The following is a 25,235-nucleotide window of genomic DNA, read 5'->3' on the forward strand; positions in this document are numbered from 1 at the left end:
GTTACTGAGTTATGATGTAGCTTCACGTATACATACATACAATCATACATACAATCATACATACAGTACATACCTATGCTGGGGTAGAATTAGCTCAAAACAGGATGGATGCAAACCTCAGTCGAAACCTCTCCTCTCAGTCTACCCTTTGTATCCCCCACACCACCATATTGGACTCCTATTCTAGTCATCCCTGTACATCTACTGTACTACCCTGTTCTCTTAGTCTCTACTCTAGCTGACCTGTATAGCCTCCCATCCTCAGCCACCCTCAGTGTTATCTCACAGTGCCTCTCCCCTGTTCAGCTTCCATGTGATCCCACCGCACAATCTGCTCCCTCAGCAGACGGAGAGATGGAGAGAGAGAGAGAGAGAGGAGAGGCAAATGGGTAAATCCTCCTCAGCTCTCTCAGGATGCCCCTTCTGGCTCCATTTCGTGTGTGTATATGTGTGTGTGTGAAATGAGAGCACAGAGAGGATGGCCTGCGTTAAGCTTCTGTATGTGAACTTTAGGAGTGCTGACAGTATGGGGAAGAATGGACCCATTCTATCAATGCAAGTCCCAGTCCCATTCTCACACGAGTACAGAAATACACACACCTTTACATGCTCACACACACATTCAGAGTGTGACAACAATTTATGAGAATCTGTCAACAGCCCGTACCAGCTGTATCCAAATCTAACCTTTGGCTTTGACAGAGTGCAGAAGAGTAAAGTAGTGAAACAAGGCTCTTGCTTTCCAACAGTCACACTTCACTGAGCTACAACTCATTATGAAATTCAGCTTCTAGGGACTTCGCTATGGGTAATGAGCGGGATCAGTGTTCGCTGTGTGTTGTACGAGTTACATTAAGCCACAAACCATACTCATGAATACTCACGAATACTCATTTAATTGTCATCGTCACAGCTAATCTCATTTAAAGGTGCAACCTTTACCCTGCTTGTTCACTGCTTTCCCCATTGAAGGGATTTGTAACCACTTGCAAAGATAACCATGTCCACTCATCATTACTCCCACTAGGTGTGTAGCATGCTGCAAACTCCCTTGTCCTTCAAATGACTTTGAACAGATTTTGTCTTCACCAGAAGGTAACAGTCACTATAATAGAAGATTATACTTCATATAGAAATATTCTAGCTTCTCTCTCACATCTTTCCTTCGCTGTCGCTCTTCTTGCACTTTAAATGCGCCCTGGTTGAGCTGTGTTGTGGAGGACTTGAGAAAAAGCTTTTACCGTCCTCTTCTGAAGAGCTCAGGCAGACTGCTGGAGCACAGCAATTACTAGCAGACAGACAAGTGTCATTTACCTGCTCCACAGATCTTAGAGCCACTGACTGAACCAGGGATCAGTGCTTATCTCTCCTCTCTCACCTCTCGCTCTCCCCTTGTTCTCTCGCACACTCTTTCTAATGATCTGAATAGAAGAGACTGGATGAACGAACAATCTGCAATCAGCTTCAAACCTTTTCACCTTTTGACACCTCTATTTTGGTGAAGTTGCTTTCACAAAGCCAGCTCTTACAAAGAGAAAGTGAGTGTGTTTATGAGTCTGTGTACACAATAATTCATCCTTTGTATTGAAGTAGTGCTGGTATACAGCCATGAGCCAGTTCTACCACAAAGAATAGAATAACAATTCAACTTGAAGTAATTGAAAAAAAAAAATGCTGTCCACAAATCAAATCAATCAGTATCCTACACTGAGGATAAACCCACACAAGACACTGGTACTGTGTTATTTCACTGACAGCTGTTGTCAGCCTGTTCTGCTGACCATTTGCATATAGCAGAAGATAACATCATAAGGGGAAGTATAGATATGGATTAGTCAGAGAGGAAAAGGCAGCTAACGCAACCGCAACATACTGTATTGTAGTAGACTTGAGACACAGACAGGTTTCAATATTAGTCTCTGACATCTGACACAAGCAGCAGTCTCATCTACAGGGAGTCTAGTTGGCTGAGGTAGGAGAGAGTATGGGGAGGGAGAGGAGGATCAATAGGCAGATGAGGAAAAGGAGGGGTGAGGGAATAAAAATGAATTAAAGAGGGGGGTTCTGACTCACCAGTAAAGTCTTCCTCTCCAGATCCCTGACATCCGTCCTCATCGTCACACTCTCCGCTGGCCTCTCCTCTCGTCCCACTGCCCGTCTCCACCCACGCCCCCCATTCTGTCGCCCAGCCCATCTGACCCTGCATCTCCTGTAACACACACACACAAACATAAGTCAGAGGTCAATTGTGGTAATCCGGTCTGAAAATAAGCCACATCAAATTCTGTACTGTTCCACTGTTCAAAACAAAACATGATTTAAATGGACAGACGAATGCTAGAGCACACAATACATACTGATCTGCTTACAAATCAAATGTTATTTGACACATGTGCCGAATACAACAGGTGTAGACCTTACAGTGACAGTTAATATGGACATAACACGTGTGCATATGCATCAGTAATAAAACTGCCCCTCCCCCCAAAAATGTGAAATCAAAAACGGCAATTATACAATTTCAGCAAACTGGTAGACAGAGCTATGAGTTCAGCTTAGATGTTCTTCCCTTTCCAGCATTATGAATAGTATAATGAAAAATACACTTGTCCTCTGAATGGCAAGATTTGCTTTTGCAGGCAGCACAGATCAACGTTACGAAAACAAAATGAGGGGTTTCGTGTTGAACAAAATGTGATGATATCCAACTAGAGCCTAGTATGCACTGTTCCAAATGTTGGTTCATCTGACAGGTGGGTAACATTTTACTTGACACCCAGTGTCATAACATGTCATGACACGGTCATAACCCTGTCAAAACCGATATATTTACACCTGTTGTGACATATTGCATTTTTTTATGGCTGGTTATGACACCTAGATTAGTGTCAAAACCCACATTTATTAAAATGAGTTTTCCCTATCAAGAACTCTCCTTTCATTTAAACGTTTGTTTCTTAAATCCTTTACAGTCATTTTTTATATCATATTTTAAATAACTTGGAGAACACACACTTTATGACACTGCCAAGAAGCATTCTGACCATTCTGTGTCACTTTACTTGGACTAAGGAAATATACTTTGACACTGTCAAGAAGCATGATGACCATCATAATCATATCAGTCAGATAGGCCTATCACGTACCTATCACAGCAATGTTTTGGGTTAGGGTGTGTCAAGTGTCAGTTGTGCAGAGGTGAGGACAGAGTCAGGCGCAGGACACAGAACTGAGTAAAATAACGTACTTTACTCTGAAAAATAATCAGCCAATAAATCCACGCAGGGATAACAAACCCTAACACACAAGACTAACACAAAACCAGGAACAATCACACACAAAACATAATGAGAACCAAAAAAATGAGGGAGTGAGAGCAGTCGATGAGTTTTTTCATGTGCGCGTCCAAGAGAGTGCCTTTCTTGTTTAACTTTAATATTGACAACGTTATTGTCTGGTTGAAATATTATGGATTATTTAGGCTAAAAACAAGGATTTAATATAAACATCGTTTGACATGTTTCTATGAACTTTACGGATACAATTAGGATTTTTTGTTGTGACTGCGTTTGAGCCTGTGGATTACTGAAGAAAACTGGATATAAAGAGAGACTTTATCGAACAAAACAAACATTTATTGAGTAAATGAATGTCTTCTGAGTGAAACCAAAGGTAAGTGATTAATTTTATCTCTATTTCTGACTTGTGTAACTCTTCTACTTGGCTGGTTACTGTTTGTAATGATGTCTGCTGGGCGATGTTCTCAAATAATCGTAAGGTATGCTTTCGCCATAAAGCATCTTTTAAATCTGACACCGTGGTTGGATTCACAAGAAGTTCATCTTTAAACCTATGTAAAATACTTGTGTTTTTCATATGCGCTCGGGAGCGAGAGCCGAATCCCACTAGGTCCAGGTGACAGAGGGGTGGACAGTGGTGTAGGTTGTGGTGTTGGTGGTGGTGTTGGTTGGAGTGAAGTTGATGGGGTTGTGGGAAAACCCCCTCTTTCCCATCTCTCCATGGTGAGCAGCACGCGATCCATGGCTGTGCCAAGATGTTGGAGCATCATGGCTGTGCCAAGATGTTGGAGCATCGCGTCCATCGTGCTGCTGGACGTGTTCCTCCACTGGTACCGGAGGACTGGATGCACCTGCTGACTCCATTAAAACCTGTTAAGCCTACCCCCTACTTTTTCGAACATTCTGTTAAAAATCGCGCAACATTTCAGCGTCCTGCTACTCATGCCAGGAATATAGTATATGCATATGATTAGTATGTGTGGATAGAAAACACTCTGATGTTTCTAAAACTGGTTAAATCACGGCTGTGACTATAACAGAGCGTGTGTTTCATCGAAAAGCGCAAGAAAATCTGGTCACTGAAAACTTTAAAAAGTATCAATGCGCCACTTGCATGTATTGTTGAATGGAAACTAAATTAAATGGGGCCGAGATTGCAATTACTACAGCTTCCACACAATGTCGCCAGTCTCGTCATTTGCAGTGCCTTTGTTTCTTGGTCAAACGTAGTAGAGAGAACACTTTCCATCCGGTCTCCGACAGGAAGTTTTGGAAGAGAGATTTTGGAAGATGATTTGAAATCGTGGAGCTATTGAATACACATCGCCCCGTGATCAATTTGATAGATTATTAACGTTTACTGATACCTAAAGTTGGATTACAAAAGTATTTCGAAGTGTTTTGTGAAAGTTTATCGTCAACTTTTTTAATTTAAAAAAATGACGTAGCGTTTTCAAACTGTGTTTTTTTCTGAATCACACAGTTTCCATAGATGGCTATTTTGGGTATATATGGACCGATTTAATCGAAAAAAAGACCCAATAGTGATGTTTATGGGACATATAGGAGTGCCAACAAAGAAGCTCGTCAAAGGTAATGAAAGTTTTATATTTTATTTCTGCTATTTGTGTAGCGCCGGCTACGCTAATTCTTTTGTTTACGTCGCATTCAGGTATTTTGGGGTGTTGCATGCTATCAGATAATAGCTTCTCATGCTTTCGCCGAAAAGCATTTTAATAATCTGACTTGTTGGCTAGATTCACAACGAGGGTATAAGCTGCCTTATGGTAGATAAATAGTTTGAGAATTTAGCAGTACGTCCAACCAGCCTCGCATGTAACCAAGCCAGCCCAGGACCTCCACAACAGGCTTCTTCACCTGCAGGATCGCCTGAAAGGGGTGGGGGTACTGAGGAGTACTTCTGTCTTTGGGTAAAAACTCATTCTAAATTGTTGAGCCTGGCTCCCCAGTGGGTGCACCCCTATCAAGTCATGTGAAATCCATAGATTAGGACTTAATTTATTTTAAATTACTGATTGCCTTTTATGAACTGTAACTCAGTAAAATCTTTGAAAATGTTGCATGTTGCATTTATATTTTTGTTCACTATATATCCTATAGTAAAAAGGGCTCACTATTGATGTGGCTGCCCTTGGGGCTGTTACTATAGCAGAAGAGCAGATGATTTTGCTGCCTTTGGGGCTGTTACTATAGCAGAAGAGCAGATGATTTTGCTGCCTTTGGGGCTGTTACTATAGCAGAAGAGCAGATGATTTTGCTGCCTTTGGGGCTGTTACTATAGCAGAAGAGCAGATGATTTTGCTGCCTTTGGGGCTGTTACTATAGCAGAAGAGCAGATGATTTTGCTGCCTTTGGGGCTGTTACTATAGCAGAAGAGCAGATGATTTTGCTGCCTTTGGGGCTGTTACTATAGCAGAAGAGCAGATGATTTTGCTGCCCTTGGGGCTGTTACTATAGCAGAAGAGCAGATGATTTTGCTGCCCTTGGGGCTGTTACTATAGCAGAAGAGCAGATGATTTTGCTGCCCTTGGGGCTGTTACTATAGCAGAAGAGCAGATGATTTTGCTGCCCTTGGGGCTGTTACTATAGCAGAAGAGCAGATGATTTTGTTGCCCTTGGGGCTGTTACTATAGCAGAAGAGCAGATGATATTGCTGCCTGCCCTTTTGGGCTGATACTATAGCAGAAGAGCAGATGATATTGCTGCCTGCCCTTTTGGGCTATTACTATAGCAGAAGAGCAGATGATATTGCTGCCTGCCCTTTTGGGCTGTTACTATAGCAGAAGAGCAGATGATTTTGTTGCCCTTGGGGAGACGACACAACACTTTTTTGCACTGGCCAAATGTCACCAACAGACTAGGGACTCCAATCTGATATGCTTTAAAACTAAAAACGAATGCTGTTGGTTCAATAGAAATAATAGTTTGGAATCACATACTGTACAGTAGGCTGATTTCATAAGAGTGCTTTGCATTTCCCATTTCCCATGGTCTACAGTCCACTAACCCTGGGATTCCCAAACTCGGTCCTGGGGCCCCTCCTGGGTGCACTTTTCTTTCTTTCTAGCACTACACAGCTGATTCAAATAATCAAAGCTTGATGATGCGGTGTAGTTATTTGGTAAAAATGGTGCACCCAGGGGTGGCCCCAGGACAGGGTTTGGGAAACCCTGTACTAACTCAAGGTCCAATCTTACTGATTGATGATTACATCACACGTGTAAGTGATTAGGGGCCTATTCATGTATCTCAAAGTATTCAAGTAGATGTAAGTATTTGTCCTTCATTGTGTACCAAATTAAACCCTGCCCCCCCCCCCCAGAGTTCCACTACATTGAGAACCTGTGAGGTGTTATAAGCACATTAACCTTGCGTAACATAATTACATTTCCACAAATGAAAAGTCTAATTAAATAGCCTTATTCATGAGTTCACGGAGAAAAGCAATTGGCTGTAGTTAACGTTGTATGGAGAGTTAACGTTGTAGTTAACGTTGTATGGAGAGTTAACGTTGTAGTTAACGTTGTATGGAGAGTTAACGTTGTAGTTAACGTTGTATGGAGAGTTAACGTAGTTAACGTTGTATGGAGAGTTAACGTTGTAGTTAACGTTGTATGGAGAGTTAACGTTGTAGTTAACGTTGTATGGAGAGTTAACGTTGTAGTTAACGTTGTATGGAGAGTTAACGTTGTAGTTAACATTGTATGGAGAGTTAACGTTGTAGTTAACATTGTATGGAGAGTTAACGTTGTAGTTAACGTTGTATGGAGAGAGCTAGTTTGTGGATCATAAGGGCAAGAAGTGAAGAGTTGAAAAAATAAAATAAAAAAATAAATAATTAAAATTAAAATGTCCCCGGCTGTGACGTTGGCCTAATCAACTCCTATTATCAATGGCATTAAACCAATTAAATGTTGAGAGGAACCATGGCAACATAGCTGCGACTGATTGGCTTCTACCTATGTGGCTACATGCATTTCTTTCCACTGACTGACATGTTCCAGGTGATTGTCTTTTTTGAACAGTACATTTAATTGCACTGCCCTGTTAGCAATCACACAGAAAATCTCAAATGCGAGCATATTGTACTTTCTTATAGAGTCCTTGAAAGGGTCTGGGAAACACAAAAGACTTGGATTAAAAGCAAAATGGGGGGGAAAAAACACTGGATCTCTTCAGGCAGTCTGAACATCTATTCAACGAGCCACACAGTAACCCAGAGACAATGAAAAATATATACCAGCATGGCAACAGCTCAGATACCCCTTTTCAAATAGTAGCCCACATCAGATACTTGATTTGTTCTATACTATTGTCCCACCACCTTCCACTGACTGACACACACTTGTGTCATTGCAATGATATAGGCCTTCAAATTCCTTATCCAATCACACCTAGCTTTACCTATTTATTCTTCACTTTTCAATTACATGTATATTTCTCTTTGTCCCTTAATTTGTGCTCTCTTCTCCAAGTCTACCTCTCTCCAGATCCTCCTCTTCTGGTTGTATTCTAATGTTTAATTTTTTTGTTTATTATTTTACCCCGTTTTCTCCCCAATTGGTAATTACACTCTTGTCCCATCGCTGCAACTCCCGTACGGACTCGGGAGAAGCGAAGGTCGAGAGCCGTGCGTCCTCCGAAACACGACCCAACCAAGGCGCACTGCTTCTTGACACATTGCCCGCTTAACCCGCTAGCCAGCCACACCAATGTGTCGGAGGAAACACCGTACACCTGGCGACCGTGTCAGCGTGCATGTGCCCAGCACACCACAGGAGTCACTAGAGCACGATGGGACAAGGACATCCCTGTCGGCCAGACCCTCCCCTAACCCGGACGACGCTGGGCCAATTGTGCGCCGCCCCATGGGTCTCCTGGTCGCTGTGACAGAGCCTGGACTCGAACCAGGATCTCTAGGGGCACAGCTAACACTGTGATGCAGTGCCTTAGAGCACTGTGCCACTTGGGGGGCCCACATTGAATTCTAATGTTTCATGTTTAATTGCATGACAGCATCCCAATCCCACTCTCCTCTCCCTTAATTGCCCTCATTGTGTATGTGTGGTCTGTGTGTGTGTGTGTGTGTCTATCCTCGTAGGTACCGGAAACCCCTAAAAGTGTGTGTGTGTGTGTGTGTGTGTGTGTGTGTGTGTGTGTGTGTGTGTGTGTGAGAGTGAGAGTGAGAGTGAGAGAGCCTGCATGTGTGATCATTCACATCTGTGTATGTGTGTCAGGAGAACATTAAGCCTTTACAGTGCCATGAATTGACTTCCTGTGTCTGTGATTGCTTCTTAATGAGCTTTTTTGCAGGATTGATGCTATTCATAAAAAACAGTGTTAGCTCATTGAAACCTCTGTTAGTCTTTTCATGACAGAAAAAGCTCTTTTTACAACCATCCTAGAGGGACTCAACAAACCTAGCGGTGGGGGATTTTCTTATACCTTAATGTACTTGTGAGCGTGTGTGGTGGCCGGTTCTCCTATGGTGCTAGTCAAGGCTCATGGGTATTGAAGTAACATTTAAAACAGGCAAAACATGACATATTGTCATGCACAGAAATACATCCCCAACCAATCTTAACATTACTCAAATCTGATTTATAAATTATTTATTATGAGAAAACCTACAGGGCACTGGCAAAATGCACACTACTCAATCGTAGAAGATAAATCTTGTGCATAAATTATCATAGAAAAAAATTGAATTGAGCCTCAACCTCATTTTGCTGAGGATGCTTTTCCATGATGCTAATTTCACATGATTAAATGACCGAACAACTGGGATAAACAGTCAAGAACAGATTACAACTACATCATTTTTCTGCTCTGTTTTGCCTCTCTCTCTCTCTCTCTCTCTCTCTCTCTCTACTGTGATAGACACATTGCTAGGCCAACATAATATTTTAAGACTGATGTTGCGAAAACCTATAGTGTATTTCCTGTAATAGTCAGAACGTTCTGGTTCAGACTGGGTCAAAAGGAAACCAAAGCAATGTCAGCCAGATAGGGCCTCAGCCTCAACCTCACCAGAGCAGCTATCACAGCAAATAAAGCCAGGCTTTCTGAAATCCAGTGAGGATTTTCTATTATTTCACAGTGGAGGAAATTTCAAATAAACTCAGGAAATCAAATGAAATTATTCTTTGTGGTTGAAAATTCATCCCTTTCAAATGAACATTGGTACAAAATCACACACGGGGATAAATCTAACAACCTAAATCTTATCTCTTACGTGTGAGATGTTCGTTATAGAGGTGAGCAGGGTCCCAGTCAGGGTTAGAAAAACAAGCACACTGACAATATGGCTGTGAACGTTGTGAACATTCTTTCTCCCCTTAGGTAGAGTGGCCATAAAACACATGTAATCCTGTAAATCCCTGTTCTTTCTCACATTGAGCTCTTAGCCACCCAAATGTGCTTACAGTGACTCCTCAGGTTTCTACTCCCCTCCCCACCTCTCTGATAGACTTTCCCAGCCTCTGGCTGCTTTGAACCGACAGGCTGCTCTGTTCAGGCCAGGCCCACAGAAACTAACTCAGCCACGTCTGCTTTTAATGGAGTAATAAGAGACAGAAGTGAAATGGCTCCCAGAGGGCCAGATGAGCTGTGTGCCTCTCCTCTCTCTCTCCTCGATCCCCTACCAGAAACAGCTGCAACAATGGGTTGGCCACCAAGAATACCTTTTTTAGCACCCCGGCTATCGTCCCGCTAACAGCCGATATGATCACTTATTGCATTAGGCTGGGGTGATAACAGGGGAAATTCTCACTCTCACACCAAGCATGGAAGACAGTCTGATCTGATGGCTTTACAGGGCATACTCCGCTTCAAACTGGATCCAGATAACATATGTAAACAATGGTCTCAACCAGAAAATTGTAGTTATAAGACTGAATAAAGTTGGCTAAAAATTTAAATATGAATCTGTATAACACTGACCCATTTTAGATTAAGATAAGTTATTTTGGGCACACACACTGTTAGGACACTTCTAGCAAAGCAAGAAAACACCAGAACTCTGTGTGAAAGACCAGACAACAGCTAAAGAGAGAAAGACAAACTGACAGAGTAGACAGAGAAATATAGTAGCAGAGAGTGAGAGTGACAGAGAGAGACAGTGGGTGGAGTGTGGGGGTGAGACCACCACAGCACAACAGGACTCAGCGGGCCTAGTAGCCTTTCAGCTCCACAAAGGTCAGAACAGAGCTCCTAGCAGCCCAGCCAGGCAGGGAGGGACTGTTCCCTGAGCGTCTCTGCAGTCTGCACAAAGCTTTGGCTTCTCGTTGAGGGAACGTTCAGGTTAAACAACATTTACATGACAAAAGTCTGACTTCAATGAGTCTCCTCTGAATCTGCTGACCTGTTGAATTGCTCCACCATTCCTGAGGTTGAAGACCTCAAAAAAGACTCACTGTTAGTCTGTTAATTGTGTCTACCGGGTATATGTGGAATGAGGCAGCAGATTGAAGGACCCACCTCCAGTTCTAAGCACACACCTGGCATCTTATCTAGGCCTAAAGTGCCAGTAGCTAACAAACATTATTTGAGCTCTTAGACTTGGAGGTGTAGGGAGTGACAGAAGGCGACGGCCTGAAAACGAATTATGGAACCGACATACTGCAACTCCTAGGCAATGTCTGTCCTCCCATTGCCGGGGGCCAGATTTCCCCAGCTGTGAAATCGCTGGCACTTCCGTGGGCACCCAGCCATTAAGAGCACTGGGTTCGCATCTATCAGAGGGACAGGGCTGTTTGCTCAAATCCTCCAAGACACCACCAATTACCACACACACATACATCAGGGGAGGAGGCTGGGACCAGACAGGATTAGAATATAAAACATACAGTACACTGTGTGACCCATCCTTCCTGCCTCGCTGACCCCGCAGGCTCCTCCTCCATGATGATTTGCATTGAGCTCCTTTATCTATGATGCATCAGCGGGTTATTGTAATCCATTCTCATAGTGAATGTCCCGGTGAATGCCTGAGCAGTAGAGGGGGTGATTTACTATCTAAGTATCTGTGATGGGTCCACCAGGACAATTTAGTCAGATTTGTCTGGCATATCCACATGTCTGTGAGCTAGCTGGCTGGCTGATCCTAGCTCTCAGGCCTCCAGAGACCGATGTCTGAATCCACTCCAATGGCATGGTTTGTACCGAACACCAAGCAACAAAACACACAAATCTAGGCCATTTACCACAACTGGTGGGAACAGCAACTAAGTGGAAAGGATGTGTCAGAATAGTATGTGACTGACATGTTGGTGTCATCAGTGGTCATGTTTGCAGTCAGATTTAAGTGAAGAAGGAACAATGGCAATGAGACGTACCTGTTTGAACTGTTCTAGTTTGTCTCTAGCTGCCACTAGGATGGGGTCAATGCTGCGGACCTTAATCTCTGGGTTGTTTTTCTGGGCCTGAAGGCCGTTTCCCACAACACGGCCCACATAACTGAGGAGGGGAGAGAGAGGAGAGAGAATGGAGAGTTTAATACAAACAGTTTCTGTAGCACAATGACTTGTGAATATTGATATATTGTATATGAAAGTAACACATGAAAGTATTTGTGTAAGGAGGGCACATGTAATGACAGAGTAAACCTTTTCAATTTCGTGTCTGAATAGCCTAGTTCCTTAGCCATTCATAACAATGGCAAATATTTATTCTCAGCACCATGGTCTGCATGTCGTCAGATCAGATCAGATCAGTTCACCTCACCTCACCTCACCTCACCTCACCTCACCTCACCTCACCTCACCTCACCTCACCTCACCTCACCTCACCTCACCTCACCTCACCTCTGAACCTGCCTACACAGACAGACATTCCCCTAGCCCAGGGCTCTCCAACCCTGGTCCTGGAGAGCTACAGTCTTGTAGGTTTTCACTCCAACCCTAATTTAGCACACCTGATTCTAATAATCAGCTGGTTGATAAAGTGAATCAGGATAGTTACAACTGGGGTTGGTAGTGCTCCAGGAACAGAGTTGGAGAGCCCTGCCCTAGCCTGATATAAGGTGATTAACTATGCCCTTTTTAACATCAATTTTTCTTTCATCATAAGAATTGCGGGGCATTTGAGCTGTGTGATTCCGCCTCAGAGCCCAGCTCTTCCTTGAAGCTGGCCTGGAGTGGTGAGTTGTGCTGTCTGACCCAGCCAGGCCGCCACTGGGATCAATGGAGTTTAGACGCCCTTCCTCACTGACATAAATGATTCATTAGGAAGTCAAACAGCTGGAGCGGATTGGTGAAAATAGGAGGCATGACTGCAAATCCAGGTATTGAGCGACCTCACAGCCAGAGATGGGAGAGGAGAGGAAAGGGCAGATGGCTGTTTATCAGGAATAATGAGAGGAGAGGAGGAGACCAGTATCCTCCTCATTACAGCCCAGTGTCAGGGTAAACACGTCAGATGCAGACACACCGCAGGACTCAGTAATGATGCATTTGCATTTTTGTGATTCCACTAATTACGAGGAGGAGGGCGTGAGATGAGACACAACAAAGGACACAGTGTCAACCATAGTGATCGAAGAGTCTGGGATGCATCTCTCTCGCTCCCTCTCTCTCTCCATCTCTCTTATCCATTTCTCTCTTTCATGTATATTTTCTGTGCCACCTCTTCATCTCTGTAGAGGGACAATGGTTGAGTTAATCAGAAGGTTTTGTGAGCAGTAGTTAGAGTAAAATACTTTATCTGCTTGTCTCAGCAATTCAGTTGATCAATAGGTGAAGTTAAAGATGAAATGTTAAATTGGTTAAGACACTGAATTAGATTGACCCTAGATGACCTATTGGAGTCCTATTGAAGGCCATCTGGGGTCAATCTCAAATCTATTGAAAAGCTTAAACCACTTTCAAAACCACAAGATAGAAAGACTGACAGTGAGGGAGAGACTGACTAAGGTCCGGGGCAGACTGTGAAGGTCTAATGCACCACAGAACAGATTAGAGCCTCTGTAGAGGGAGAGATGGATGGATGGATGGATAAGTAGGGCGAAGCAGCTCTGACAGAGCAGACCCTTGTCCCTAACTCCCTGAGCTACCCCAGGAAGTTTGGTGGAGAACACAGTCATCACCACAATCTCAAATCCCAAAATATAGAACACATAATACACACACAAAATACACTCATACACAATCATGTGGGTACACACCCACCCACGCATGCATGCACTCACACACATTGGCGAGAGAGCGAGCCTGGAGCCACACATGGGATTTCCTTACTGGAGAGAACTCTGGGGCTAGGAGGTAACAGAGATCCTCCTGCAGCACTCCTGTAGATGTCAAAGCGCAGGTGTTTCACGGCTAACGAATCCAGCCAAGAGCATCATGGAGCTCCAGAGGCCACACCTACATGCCCTCTGCTGCAGCTGCAGCCCCCAGACTACAACAATGATGTATAACATAAACCCTGAACCTGACATGATACAGACACATGGACATTCCAGAGAGATGATCCATTGGATTGTTGATCATCTAATGTGAGTGTTTTCCATGAGAACCACTATTGTGAGGTCAATTCACCTCAACCACTGTAGAAAACAAATCGATTGCAGGGTTAACATTACAAGTGTGTTGCCAGGAAAGTGAAGGCATATTTTTCAAAAACAGGTATTTTTCAATTGTGATGTTCAGTATATAAAATACTGCTGTCACAACAGTGTTATCGGTGGATGGTCTGAACATATGTGTATATACATCTGCTATCCCTCAGGGCATCCAGCCTAGCCTCAGAGAATGACAATGAGAGAAACACAGGCAAAGCACTCTAACATCGTAATAACATCAGCAGTTCCGCATTAACACTGTTCCTGCAACCAGTTTAATGGTGCATGTTTGTGTGAGGTAGATCAAACTGTGGGTAATCAGAAAGCGCCACAGGAGTGACGTGCTGCATGTGACTGTAAATAAATGGATCCAATCTGAGCGAGCCTCCATGCAGTGTCGAGGATGAACTCTGACCCCTGGCTCACTGGGTCTATCTGCCTAGCTACTGCTGGAGAATTCATTATAGTAGGCCTATCTGCTGCTTCAATAACAAGCTAGTACAGGCAGCCACAGATAGCAGGTAGAACCAGTGGTGTGTATTCATGGAAGCCAAGGGAAGCAAGGCTTCCACAAAAATGTACAAAAAAATACATATATAATAATAATTTTCTCTTTTGTCTATCCTTGTTTCATAATGTTCCTTCAATTTGCAAGAGGCTGAATGTAACTCACCGGAGAAAGCATCCAAGTGTGGGAAACAGCGCCCCTCTGTCTCTCTATGTGTAGGCCATCTATCTGATGCTGTCTGGTCAAAGAGAGTATGACATTGTTGCCGACCCTATCGTTGAATACAAGGGAAGCCAGTGAGCATTTGGCCTCCCTTGATAAAAAAAAGTATAAAATAATAGCCAATCAGCGTTGCGCTACACTGAGTGAGCTCAACTGTGAATCGTCCTGGCACACCCAAAAAAAAGTGTCAAGGGAAGCCAGTTTGGATTTGGTTTCCCTCCAATCACATCACATCGAGAGCAATACGTCACTGACAGAAAGAACTTGAATTGTTGCATCTCGTTACGTTGTTGTCCTCCGGTGCCTAGCTAGCAAGCAAAAATTGTCCCTTTCCTAAATTAGCCATGGATGGAGATAGGGATTTGGACTTGTGGTTTTACTTAATTCTCCTTACTGGCCAATGATTATAACAGCGATGCTGATTCAATAATAAATTCATACATTGTGCCCCTGGACTGAGAGGGTGGAAGTTCAATATGTAGCTAGCCAGGCCTAATCGCCCAACCTCACTAATGCTCTTGCGACTGAAAAGCCTTCCCAGTAGCATGGAGGCTGTTCTAATAGCAAAGGGGAGACCAGCTCCATATTGATTTTGGAATGAGATGTTCAACGGGCAGTTGTCCACATACTTTTATGTGCCATATAGTGTAGGTTGTAATATAGCATTTTGGGAGTCTTGGCTTCCCCAGTGATTTTACCCATGCACCGCTACTTGGTAGGACTACCACTGTTCATTTTCTTTGGGGACATAATGAATCCTATATCCAAGGCAGTATGACGACACGCACGCACACACACACACACACACACACACACACACACACACACACACACACACACACACACACACACACACACACACACACACACACACACACACACACACACACACACATAGCAGCTAAACCATGCATCATAGCCTGACCCAGAACCCAGTTAATGAGGATTTATTCCCGTCACTGCTCAACATGGCCACAATACTTAACATAAAGTTGAACCATTACACTGTATTTTTCTCTGGTCTCTATTTATCTTTAGGGGGCTGTGAATATTCATAGTCATTATGGGGGATTCATCAAATGCTCAATCAACTACAAAGACGACCACAACGGGCCTCCATTAACTAGTTTCCAAAGCCAGGGGAGGTTGATGGGAAGATGTTCTCTGTTGTGGTTGCTGTGGGTGGTTGGGTGCTGATGACGGACCCATAGGTCTGTGGATGGGTGCCAACTACACTGGGAGCCCATTCGGGGCACATGTGACTTTAATCAGGCTATCTGATTGGTTCTATTCTAACACATCCTGCCAATTGTTCTCATGCACACCATAGTCATTTATAGGATCTCTGTGTGATGCACACTCACTGAATCACATTGGGAGAATCCTGAATATTATGCATGTACCTGGACATGTACTCAATAAAAAACAACCACACATGGTGAGTAAATATGATCATGATTATGATCGTGTGCTCATTATATCGACTATACTGAAGTATTGACCCACTGCACTAAAAACCAATACCATACACAGAGTACAATGACTATGACTATGCACAATGACTATGCTAAACACATATAGTATACTGTAGTGAAAATGAGAATACTGAACAAAGCTTAGAGACAGAGAGAGGCTGTTTTCTCACAGTAATTAGTGACCAAGTCAATTAGCCAGGATCTGTTTGCATCTGGGTTGTTAACCATTCAAATGAATCATCCCATAAAGAGACACAGAGACAAATGTTTACCCTAAAAAGCCAATGGCTCCCCAAGACCAGCTGATGTTCCCACACATCTCTTCTCTCTCCTCTGAAAACTACACACATACATTATGGTATAGGTCCAGCTGAAATGTATAATATATATTCTATTCCTAGATTACACACTAGGCACACTGCTATCCACTCACTAGGCAAACCTGGCTTTTACTCAAGGTCCAAACAACTTGATTCGACTGATTATGTCAACTCCTGAACTGGAGACAGAGAATAAATCAGCTCAGTCCAGATCAGAGGTATTATCAGCTGATGCCTCCCTGTATGGGATGGATATGAAAAGAGAGTGACACTGTGACCACTTAGCTATGTGTTGCATAGAGTCTTACTCCAGCCTCTCTCCTGTTGGGCAAGGCCTTAAACTCAGTGACCCTCCAGTTCATCTGAACCTCCAGGCTATGAAGTAGAACAGAGTGCTTGCTCAGTGAGTCAGCCTGGGCGACAGAGAGAGAGAGAGAGAGAAAGCTGTATGTCTGCTCAGCTGAGGAAACACATAACCTAATAGAGCCATAATGGAGGACTGGGCAGACACAGACCACAAAAAACGGAGGCTGTCATACCGTGGCAGTTCAAAACGACTCATGCCCTAAAAAACAAGACATTATTGTTCAAAGCTATGCGGAGCAAAACCGAACGGCTAAGAGGGACTGGGTGGAAATGATTAGCCTATACACCACATAGCATGTCAAATTATACCGTTGCACATTCTAGGGTGTATGTGACTCAGCACTCAGTGCTGGCCACACAGTTCTGCTCCAGCTCCACAGCCTGGAGCCTCCACTCTGGTCTGGTCTTGAAGCCCAGCTGATGTGGCCTGGCCCTGGTCTGGCACAGAGTTGTGGTCAGAAGCGGGCTGACAGATAGAGACTTAGCTCGTGCTCTTTAGGTACATTCCTCTGATGTGAAACGCATTTGAAATGCAAACCAGCAACCCCAAAACCACAGTGTGCCCAGCACTATGGAAGTCCACTGTGTGCTCGCCCAAAACACAAACAAATAGACTGTGGCCACGGTAACGGGACACATCCCAAAAGCCCCTCCACCGCCGAGGATCATGGGAGCCAAAGAGGGAGGCTTGGCTGAGTGCACTGCTGTGATGTGTGACGGTCCACACCACTCTCCCTCCCTCCCCTATGACGACTACCAGTAGTAATGTATGCCTTCTATCTTGATTTAGGACAGTCCAATTTGCAATAACATAAACAGTCACAGACAGAAACATTGGGTCCTAATTCAGAGATAATCTGCAAAATATAATATATTTGAAAGGTCTACGGACAACTGTGTCTGAGAACACACTTATATTGTTGCTTCCTAAGTGGATTTTTTATGCTTTCCCCTGAAGGCCACCAATCCACAGACCATATTACTTTTATCCTGTTTCATGATCTGCTCCAGGCTCTTAGTGATGACACACAAATACATTGCACTGAATCTCTCTCAACCCAACAGACGATAATTATCTCCCATTAAAAACTCTATTATTACAGACAGCAATCAGATTTTTTTTAAATGCCTGCCAATGTGCAATTATGAACCATGCCGCTCACAGTCCTAAATCCAGCTGGAATCCAGCAGTGTAATTAACATACTTTTCTGTCTCACTCAGGAGGATTCTTTTCCCAAACATATGAGAGAACAACAAGAGTCCATAACAGGGGTGCAGCCGGTCTGCTACATTGAGCAGTAAAACCAAGCCAAAGACGGATAGCTTAAGAGCATTTAACCTTTCAGAGGTTTTTTTTTTCTGTCAAAACATTAAACATTTTATTTTAGAGCATCGCCCTCTTGGGGTGTTTGTGACAGGGAGTTTGTGGCAACGCAGGGATGATGCAGCATGGGGGAAAAAGGAGATTGATTAACTAGCACAGCTATGAGCTCTGTGTTGTCTGTGTTGGCTCTGGCCTGTGAGGCTTTCTGTGTTGCTGTTGTTGCTGTGTTCATGAAGTGCTTTGGTTCAGGGTTTAGTCTTGTTTTTCAATAGCTTGCATCTCATAGCGATAGTGTCTGTAACCTCTAGTGCTAAGAGACAAATCAGCTCTGTTCTGCTGAACTCCAGGATCCAGTTTCCCTGCCAGGAATGAGCAGCAGAGACAGGGCATGGGGCCTCCCGAGTGGCGCATGCACGCTGACTTCGGTCACCAGCTGTACGGTGTTTCCTCCGACACATTGGTGCGACTGCCTTCCGGGTTAAGTGAGCTTTGTGTCAAGAAGCAGTGTGGCTTGGCAGGGTTGTGTTTCGGGGGGGGCATGGCTCTCGACCTTCGCCTCTCCCTAGTCCGTACGGGAGTTGCAGCGATGGGACAAGACTGTAACTACCAATTGGATACCACGAAATTGGGGAGAAAAAGGGGTAAAAGGACAACAAAAAAAATGTATCATTGATTTAAAAAGACACAGGGGATGGCGTGGTGCTACATTGCATACCCACTGACTTCACCTGGCTAGCGTTCTAGTCGACGGTAATGATCTGTTCTGAGAAATATCACTCAGGACACCAGTGGTTTTTACCTCCATAGCGCTGGACTGGACAGCATCACAATAATTGTAACCGCCAGCCAACGACTTCCCACTTAAAACCAGGGCCACGATGAATCTGACAATAACCTGGGTCTAGACCTCAGTCCAGTGAGGCAACCAGGCACATGGCACATTCTGATTGGCCATGTGACCAGCAGCTGCCTTGTGGGAGGTCATTGGAGACCACTTTTAAGAGGAGGGAATCACCAGGAAGTGTCATGCCCCTTAATAAGATATCCATCAATGGAATACACAGCATAGCAAGGACACATTATATGCCGCTAAGTACCTGATTGGAGGTGACAGATCCCGCCATGTAATCACTAGCTATCTTAAAACGCTAAACTCCAAGAGCCCCTGAGGTTCCCCCATTTTAATGCTACTCCTACTCTTTATGGTCAAAGAGGAGAGTTAGATGAAAAAGCCACCGCTGAATTACTCCTGTGATTCCTGTTTTATGAGGTTGTTAGGTAACAGAAGACACTGCGTGTCAGAGGTGCCTGGGGCCATGGGGGGACCTGGAGGGTCAGAGTTCACCCCTGTACCTGACATCCCTGATGACAGGCGGCAGGCAGGCAGGCAGGCAGGCAGGCAGGCAGGCAGGCAGGCAGGCAGGCAGGCAGGCAGGAAACCTGCATGTGCAGCGGGGAGGCCCTGGCATTTACCATGTTCAAAATGCACCAACTTGACTCTGTCCATAAATCAGGAAAACTGCTTGTTCCTGAGGGGGTGAATGTGTATGTGGGTGGTATGTATGTATTTGAGTGGGAAGAAAGGGGGGTTAACACTTTCACTTTAGCTTCTCTGACTAACGGTGTCCTCTTTAACATCACTCATGGCTACCACCACCATGCTTCACCGTAGGGATGTTGCCAGGTTTCCTCCAGTTCAATCTTGGTTTCATCAGACCAGAGAATCTTGTTTCTCAGGGTCTGATAGTCCTTTAGGTGCCTTTTGGCAAAACTCTAAGCGGGATGTCATGTACTGAGGAGTGGCTTCCGTCTGGCCACTCTACCATAAAGACCTGATTGGTGGAGTGCTACAGAGATGATTGTCCTTCTGGAAGATTCTCCCATCTCCACAGAGGTACTCTGGAGCTCTGTCAGAGTGACGATCGGGTTCTTGGTCACCTTCCTGACCGAGGCCCATCTGCTCCAATTGCTCAGTTTGGCCAAGCAGCCAGTTCTAGGAAGAGTCTTGGTGGTTCCAAACTTCTTCCATTTAAGAATGATGGAGGCACTGTGTTCTTGGGGACCTTCAATGCTAAAGACATTTTTTGGTAACCTTCCAGAGATCTGTGCCTCAACAGAATCCTGTCTGGGAGATCTACAGGACAATTCCTTCGACCTCATGGCTTGGTTTTTGCTCTGACATGGACTATCAACTGAGGGACCTTATATAGACAGGTGTGTGCCTTTCCAAATCATGTCCAATCAATTGAATTTACCACAGGTGGACACCAATCAAGTTGTAGAAACAGATCAATGGTGATCAATGAAACAGGATGCACCTGAGCTCAATTTTGAGTCTCATAGCAAAAGGTCTGAATACTTATGTAAATAAGGGATTTCTGTTTTTTTTTTTATATATACATTTGCAAAAATGTCTAAAAATCTGTTTTCACTTCGTCATTATGGAGTATTGTGTGTAGATTGATGAGGATGTTTGATATTTAATCCATTTTAGAATAAGGCTGTAATGTAACAAAATGTGGAAAACGTCAAGGGGTCTGAATACTTTCCGAATGCACTGTAATAAAGTGGGTTAGGTCTACTCTATATCAATTAGCATACCACTTGAGTTTCTTCCCTGTTTCACACCTGGTAGTTTAATGGATGGAACTACCAGCTCTCTGTAACCTAGAGGGCAAACAGTGGGTCCGTCTCCTCTATAGCATGTTTCTTGTAGGATGACAATGTCTGTAATTAAAATGTATTTGATGAAGTCCTGGTTCCTGCTCTTTAGGCCAAATCAGATGACCTTAGGCCTTGTACTGTATATTCCAGGATGAGATAGTAAAAGCTTTATGTTCCATTGTGTCTAATGTTGTTTTTTCTCTCTCTCTCTCTCTCAATTCAATTTAAGAGCTTTATTGGCATGGGAAACATACAGTGGGGAGAACAAGTATTTGATACACTGCCGATTTTGCAGGTTTCCCTACTTACAAAGCATGTAGAGGTCTGTAATTTTTTATCATAGGTACACTTCAACTGTGAGAGACGGAATCTAAAACAAAAATCCAGAAAATCACATTGTATGATTTTTAAGTAATTCATTTGCATTTTATTGCATGACAGAAGTATTTGATACATCAGAAAAGCAGAACTTAATATTTGGTACAGAAACCTTTGTTTGCAATTACAGAGATCATACGTTTCCTGTAGTTCTTGACCAGGATTGGACACACTGCAGCAGGGATTTTGGCCCACTCCTCCATACAGACCTTCTCCAGATCCTTCAGGTTTCGGGGCTGTCGCTGGGCAATACGGACTTTCAGCTCCCTCCAAAGATTTTCTATTGGGTTTAGGTCTGGAGACTGGCTAGGCCACTCCAGGACCTTGAGATGCTTCTTACGGAGCCACTCCTTAGTTGCCCTGGCTGTGTGTTTCGGGTCGTTGTCATGCTGGAAGACCCAGCCACGACCCATCTTCAATGCTCTTACTGGGGGAAGGAGGTTGTTGGCCAAGATCTCGCGATACATGGCCCCATCCATCGTCCCCTCAATACGGTGCAGTCGTCCTGTCCCCTTGCGTGCGCTGCAGGATTGTCATGCTGGGTCTTTCAGCATGACAATGATCCCAAACACACCGCCCGGGCAACGAAGGAGTGGCTTCGTAAGAAGCATTTCAAGGTCCTGGAGTGGCCTAGCCAGTCTCCAGATCTCAACCCCATAGAAAATCTTTGGAGGAAGTTGAAAGTCTGTGTTGCCTAGCAACAGCCCCAAAACATCACTGCTCTAGAGGAGATCTGCATGGAGGAATGGGCCAAAATACGAGCAACAGTGTGTGAAAACCTTGTGGAGACTTACAGAAAATGTTTGACCTCTGTCATTGCCAACAAAGGGTATATAACAAAGTATTGAGATAAACTTTTGTTATTGACCAAATACTTATTTTCCACCATAATTTGCAAATAAATTCATTAAAAATCCTACAATGTGATTTTCTGGATTTGTTTTTCTCATTTTGTCTGTCATAGTTGAAGTGTACCTATGATGAAAATTACAAGCCTCTCTCATCTTTTTAAGTGGGAGAACTTGCACAATTGGTGGCTGACTAAATACTTTTTGGGGCGGCAGGTAGCCTAGTGGTTAGAGCGTTGGACTAGTAACCATCTGTTGTTCTGCCCCTGAAAAAGGCAGTTAACCCACTGTTCCTAGGCCGTCCTTGAAAATAAGAATTTGTTCTTAACTGACTTGCCTATTTAAATAAAGGTAAAATATAAATACATATATATATCTGGACCTGCTGCCTTGACCTCGGAATGCTCGGTTATGAAAATGAACATTTGAACATCTTGAATAACGATCTGGCCTTAATGACCAAGTACACTTAAAATATTCACCCGGCTTAGCCAGGAGAGGACACCCCTTGGAGCCTGGTTCCCCTCCAGGTTTCTTCCTAGGTTCTTGCCACTTTGCTTCAGCATCTACATTGCTTGTTCTTTGGGGTTTTAGCCTGGGTATCTGTAAAGCACTTTGTGACAACTACTGATGTATAAATGGATTTATAAAATAAATGTGATTGATTGATTGATTACTACTTACAGGTGCTAGCAAAAGTCTACACACCCCATGCACAGTCTTCACATTTTGCTGCCTTAAAATTAAATCTCAAAACTGAATAAATTAGATTTCTTCCCCTACCAATCTACATAACCTACTCCACATCTATAAACTGAAAGAAAAATTATAGAGCATTTTCCACTATTTTTTGTTGTCTTTATTGCGAATGTCCAGTGGCAAGCATACCCATAACATGATTCTGCCACCACAATACTTACAAATACAGAGGGTTTCACACTACAGTATGTTGTGTTGTATTGGATTTGACCCAAGCCTGTAGTATTTAATTTAGGCTAAAAAGTTAATTTGCCATGTTGTCTTTCACTATTACTTAATGGTCTTGTTGCAAACAGAATTGTTGATTTGGAGTGGATTTTTAAACACAGGCTTCATTCTTCTCACTTTGTCATACAGGCCAGTAATGTGGAGTGAATGCAATGTTGTTGATCCTCTGTATTTTAATGTATTGTGGTGGAAGCATCATGTTATGGGTATGCTTGTAACCGGCAGGAGTATGTCAGGATCAAAAGAAATATGAATGAAGCAAAGCAGGGATAAAAAGTTAGAGGAAACCCTGCCTCAGTCTTCTGAATACCGAACCCTGGGATAGAACTGTATTTTTCAGAGGGACAATTACACACATTTTTATGCCAAAGACATACCAGAATGGCTTTGCAATAGGTGTTGAGTATTATAACATCCCATGATTAAGGTCAAAGGTGACGGCCATGAACCTGATGAGAGTAAATACAGAAGGTGAGGAGGTGAGGGACAGGGTTTCAGTGGAAGTATGAGCATGTGGGCACGCAAACTATTTCACAATTACCATTAACTTGGAATTTGACCAATGACCTGTGTGGTCTAGAATTATGCATGTATGTAAGAGACCATGTACAGAGCTATGAAGCATTCAGTTGATTACGGTTATGCCCCTCTGTGTGCTTTCATCCCCCCAAACCAAACACACTAATACAGACACACAATGCAAGAGGACTCAGCCATGAGGACCATGTGAAGACCATTTGATTACAGTCAGCTGCCAGTAATGCAGCAAGGATGGCATCATCAACAACAAAAACAACAACCACAGAGGCAGTGAGCAGTAAGTCACCTCAGCCCTGACTCTGTCAGGACCCACCCTGGCCCCAGCCTCCCTGTGGGAACACAACCCGTGGTGATTGAGGACTCAATTACTGTGGAATGTCTGCCACAGCACACAATATGACAACGGAGAGCCGGGAAGCAAATCATTCAATACATCGTCACAACAGCAACCTCATTCACTGGCCAAACCTCGCTATTTCCTTTTGGGTTCATCAGACAAAAACAGTTCCCTGTTAAACCCATACGGAGACACTTGACCCCATTGGACATTCTTAAACCATTTTGCTGGTGTCATCCTATCTGCCTGGCTGGCTGGGACAATAACACAGAGGTGGAAAAAGTACCCAACCGTCATACTTGAGTAAAAGTATATGACTCAAGTAAATGTGAAAGTCACCCAGTAAAATATTACTTGAGTAAAAGTCTAAAAGTATTTGGTTTTAAATATACTTTAGTATCAAAAGTAAATGTCATTGCTAAACATACTTAAGTATGAAAAGTAAAAGTACATCATTTCACATTCCTTATATTAAGCAAACCATTTAGTTGTTATTTTAATTCATGGATAGCCAGGGGCACACTCCTTTTGTGTTTAGTGAGTCCGCCAGATCAGGCAGAAGGGATGACTATGGATGTTCTCTTGACAAGTACGTGAATTGGACCATTTTCCTGTCCCGCTAAGCATTCAAAATGGAAATAGTACTTTTAGGTGTCAGGGAAAATGTATGGAGTAAAAAGTACAATATTTTCTTTAGGAACGTAGTGGAGTAAAAGTAAAAGTTTGTATTTTTTTATTTTAATAGGAGAGAAAAGTCCAGTTACCCCCCAAAAACGACTTAAGTAGTACTTTCAAGTATTTTTACTTAATTGCTTTACACCACTGCAATAACATAGGACCCGTTCAGCCTTGGCTGCTACAACACTGCTCTCCAGTGGTCCCTAAAGGAGTATGGATAATGGTAGGCTACAGACTACTAGTCAGCCGTGTTCATTGCTGTTGAATGTAGAGTGGATCTAAATGCAATATTAACAAACATTATTACTAACACTGTTTATAATTTCACCCTATTCCATAGCAATGCAAATATCAATTATTTAGACACCACATGTCAAAATAAAGCAGGGAAGCGATGCCTCATCCTCAGGTAATATGTGAGGAAGACCTCTGTAAAGCAGATACCTGTGGATGCTTTCAATGTTGCTGTGGTTTTACAATGTTGATATTGTTTTATAATGTTGCTATGGTTTTATAATGCCGCTATGGTTTTACAGTGTTGCTATGGTTTTATAATGTTGCTGTCGTTTCATCCATACTGCAAAGTGCAACTGTGTAAAAATATGGGAAACTATTTTTTTTGAGTAATGGGTGTTGTCACCTTTGGTGAACTGAAGGAATGTTTGGATACAAGACACTTCCTCTAGGTGGCAGTGGTTCTCCATAATTT

The 25,235-nt window shown here is 43.4% G+C and overlaps 1 protein-coding gene across 1 annotated transcript in view; it reads right to left on the reverse strand.

Annotated features, from left to right (window-relative positions):
* Window positions 1-25,235, reverse strand: part of gpc5b (glypican 5b) — a 73,765-nt gene that overhangs the window by 13,520 nt on the left and 35,010 nt on the right. Inside the window, exons 7-8 of the mRNA XM_020499075.1 lie at window positions 11,657-11,777; window positions 2,074-2,209 (exon numbers count right to left, since the gene is read on the reverse strand). Of these exons, the coding sequence (XP_020354664.1) occupies window positions 2,074-2,209; window positions 11,657-11,777 (257 nt within the window). The remainder of the gene's footprint in view (window positions 1-2,073; window positions 2,210-11,656; window positions 11,778-25,235) is intronic.

Source organism: Oncorhynchus kisutch, linkage group LG13 (assembly GCF_002021735.2).
Source record: "Oncorhynchus kisutch isolate 150728-3 linkage group LG13, Okis_V2, whole genome shotgun sequence".
Lineage (NCBI taxonomy): Eukaryota > Metazoa > Chordata > Actinopteri > Salmoniformes > Salmonidae > Oncorhynchus > Oncorhynchus kisutch.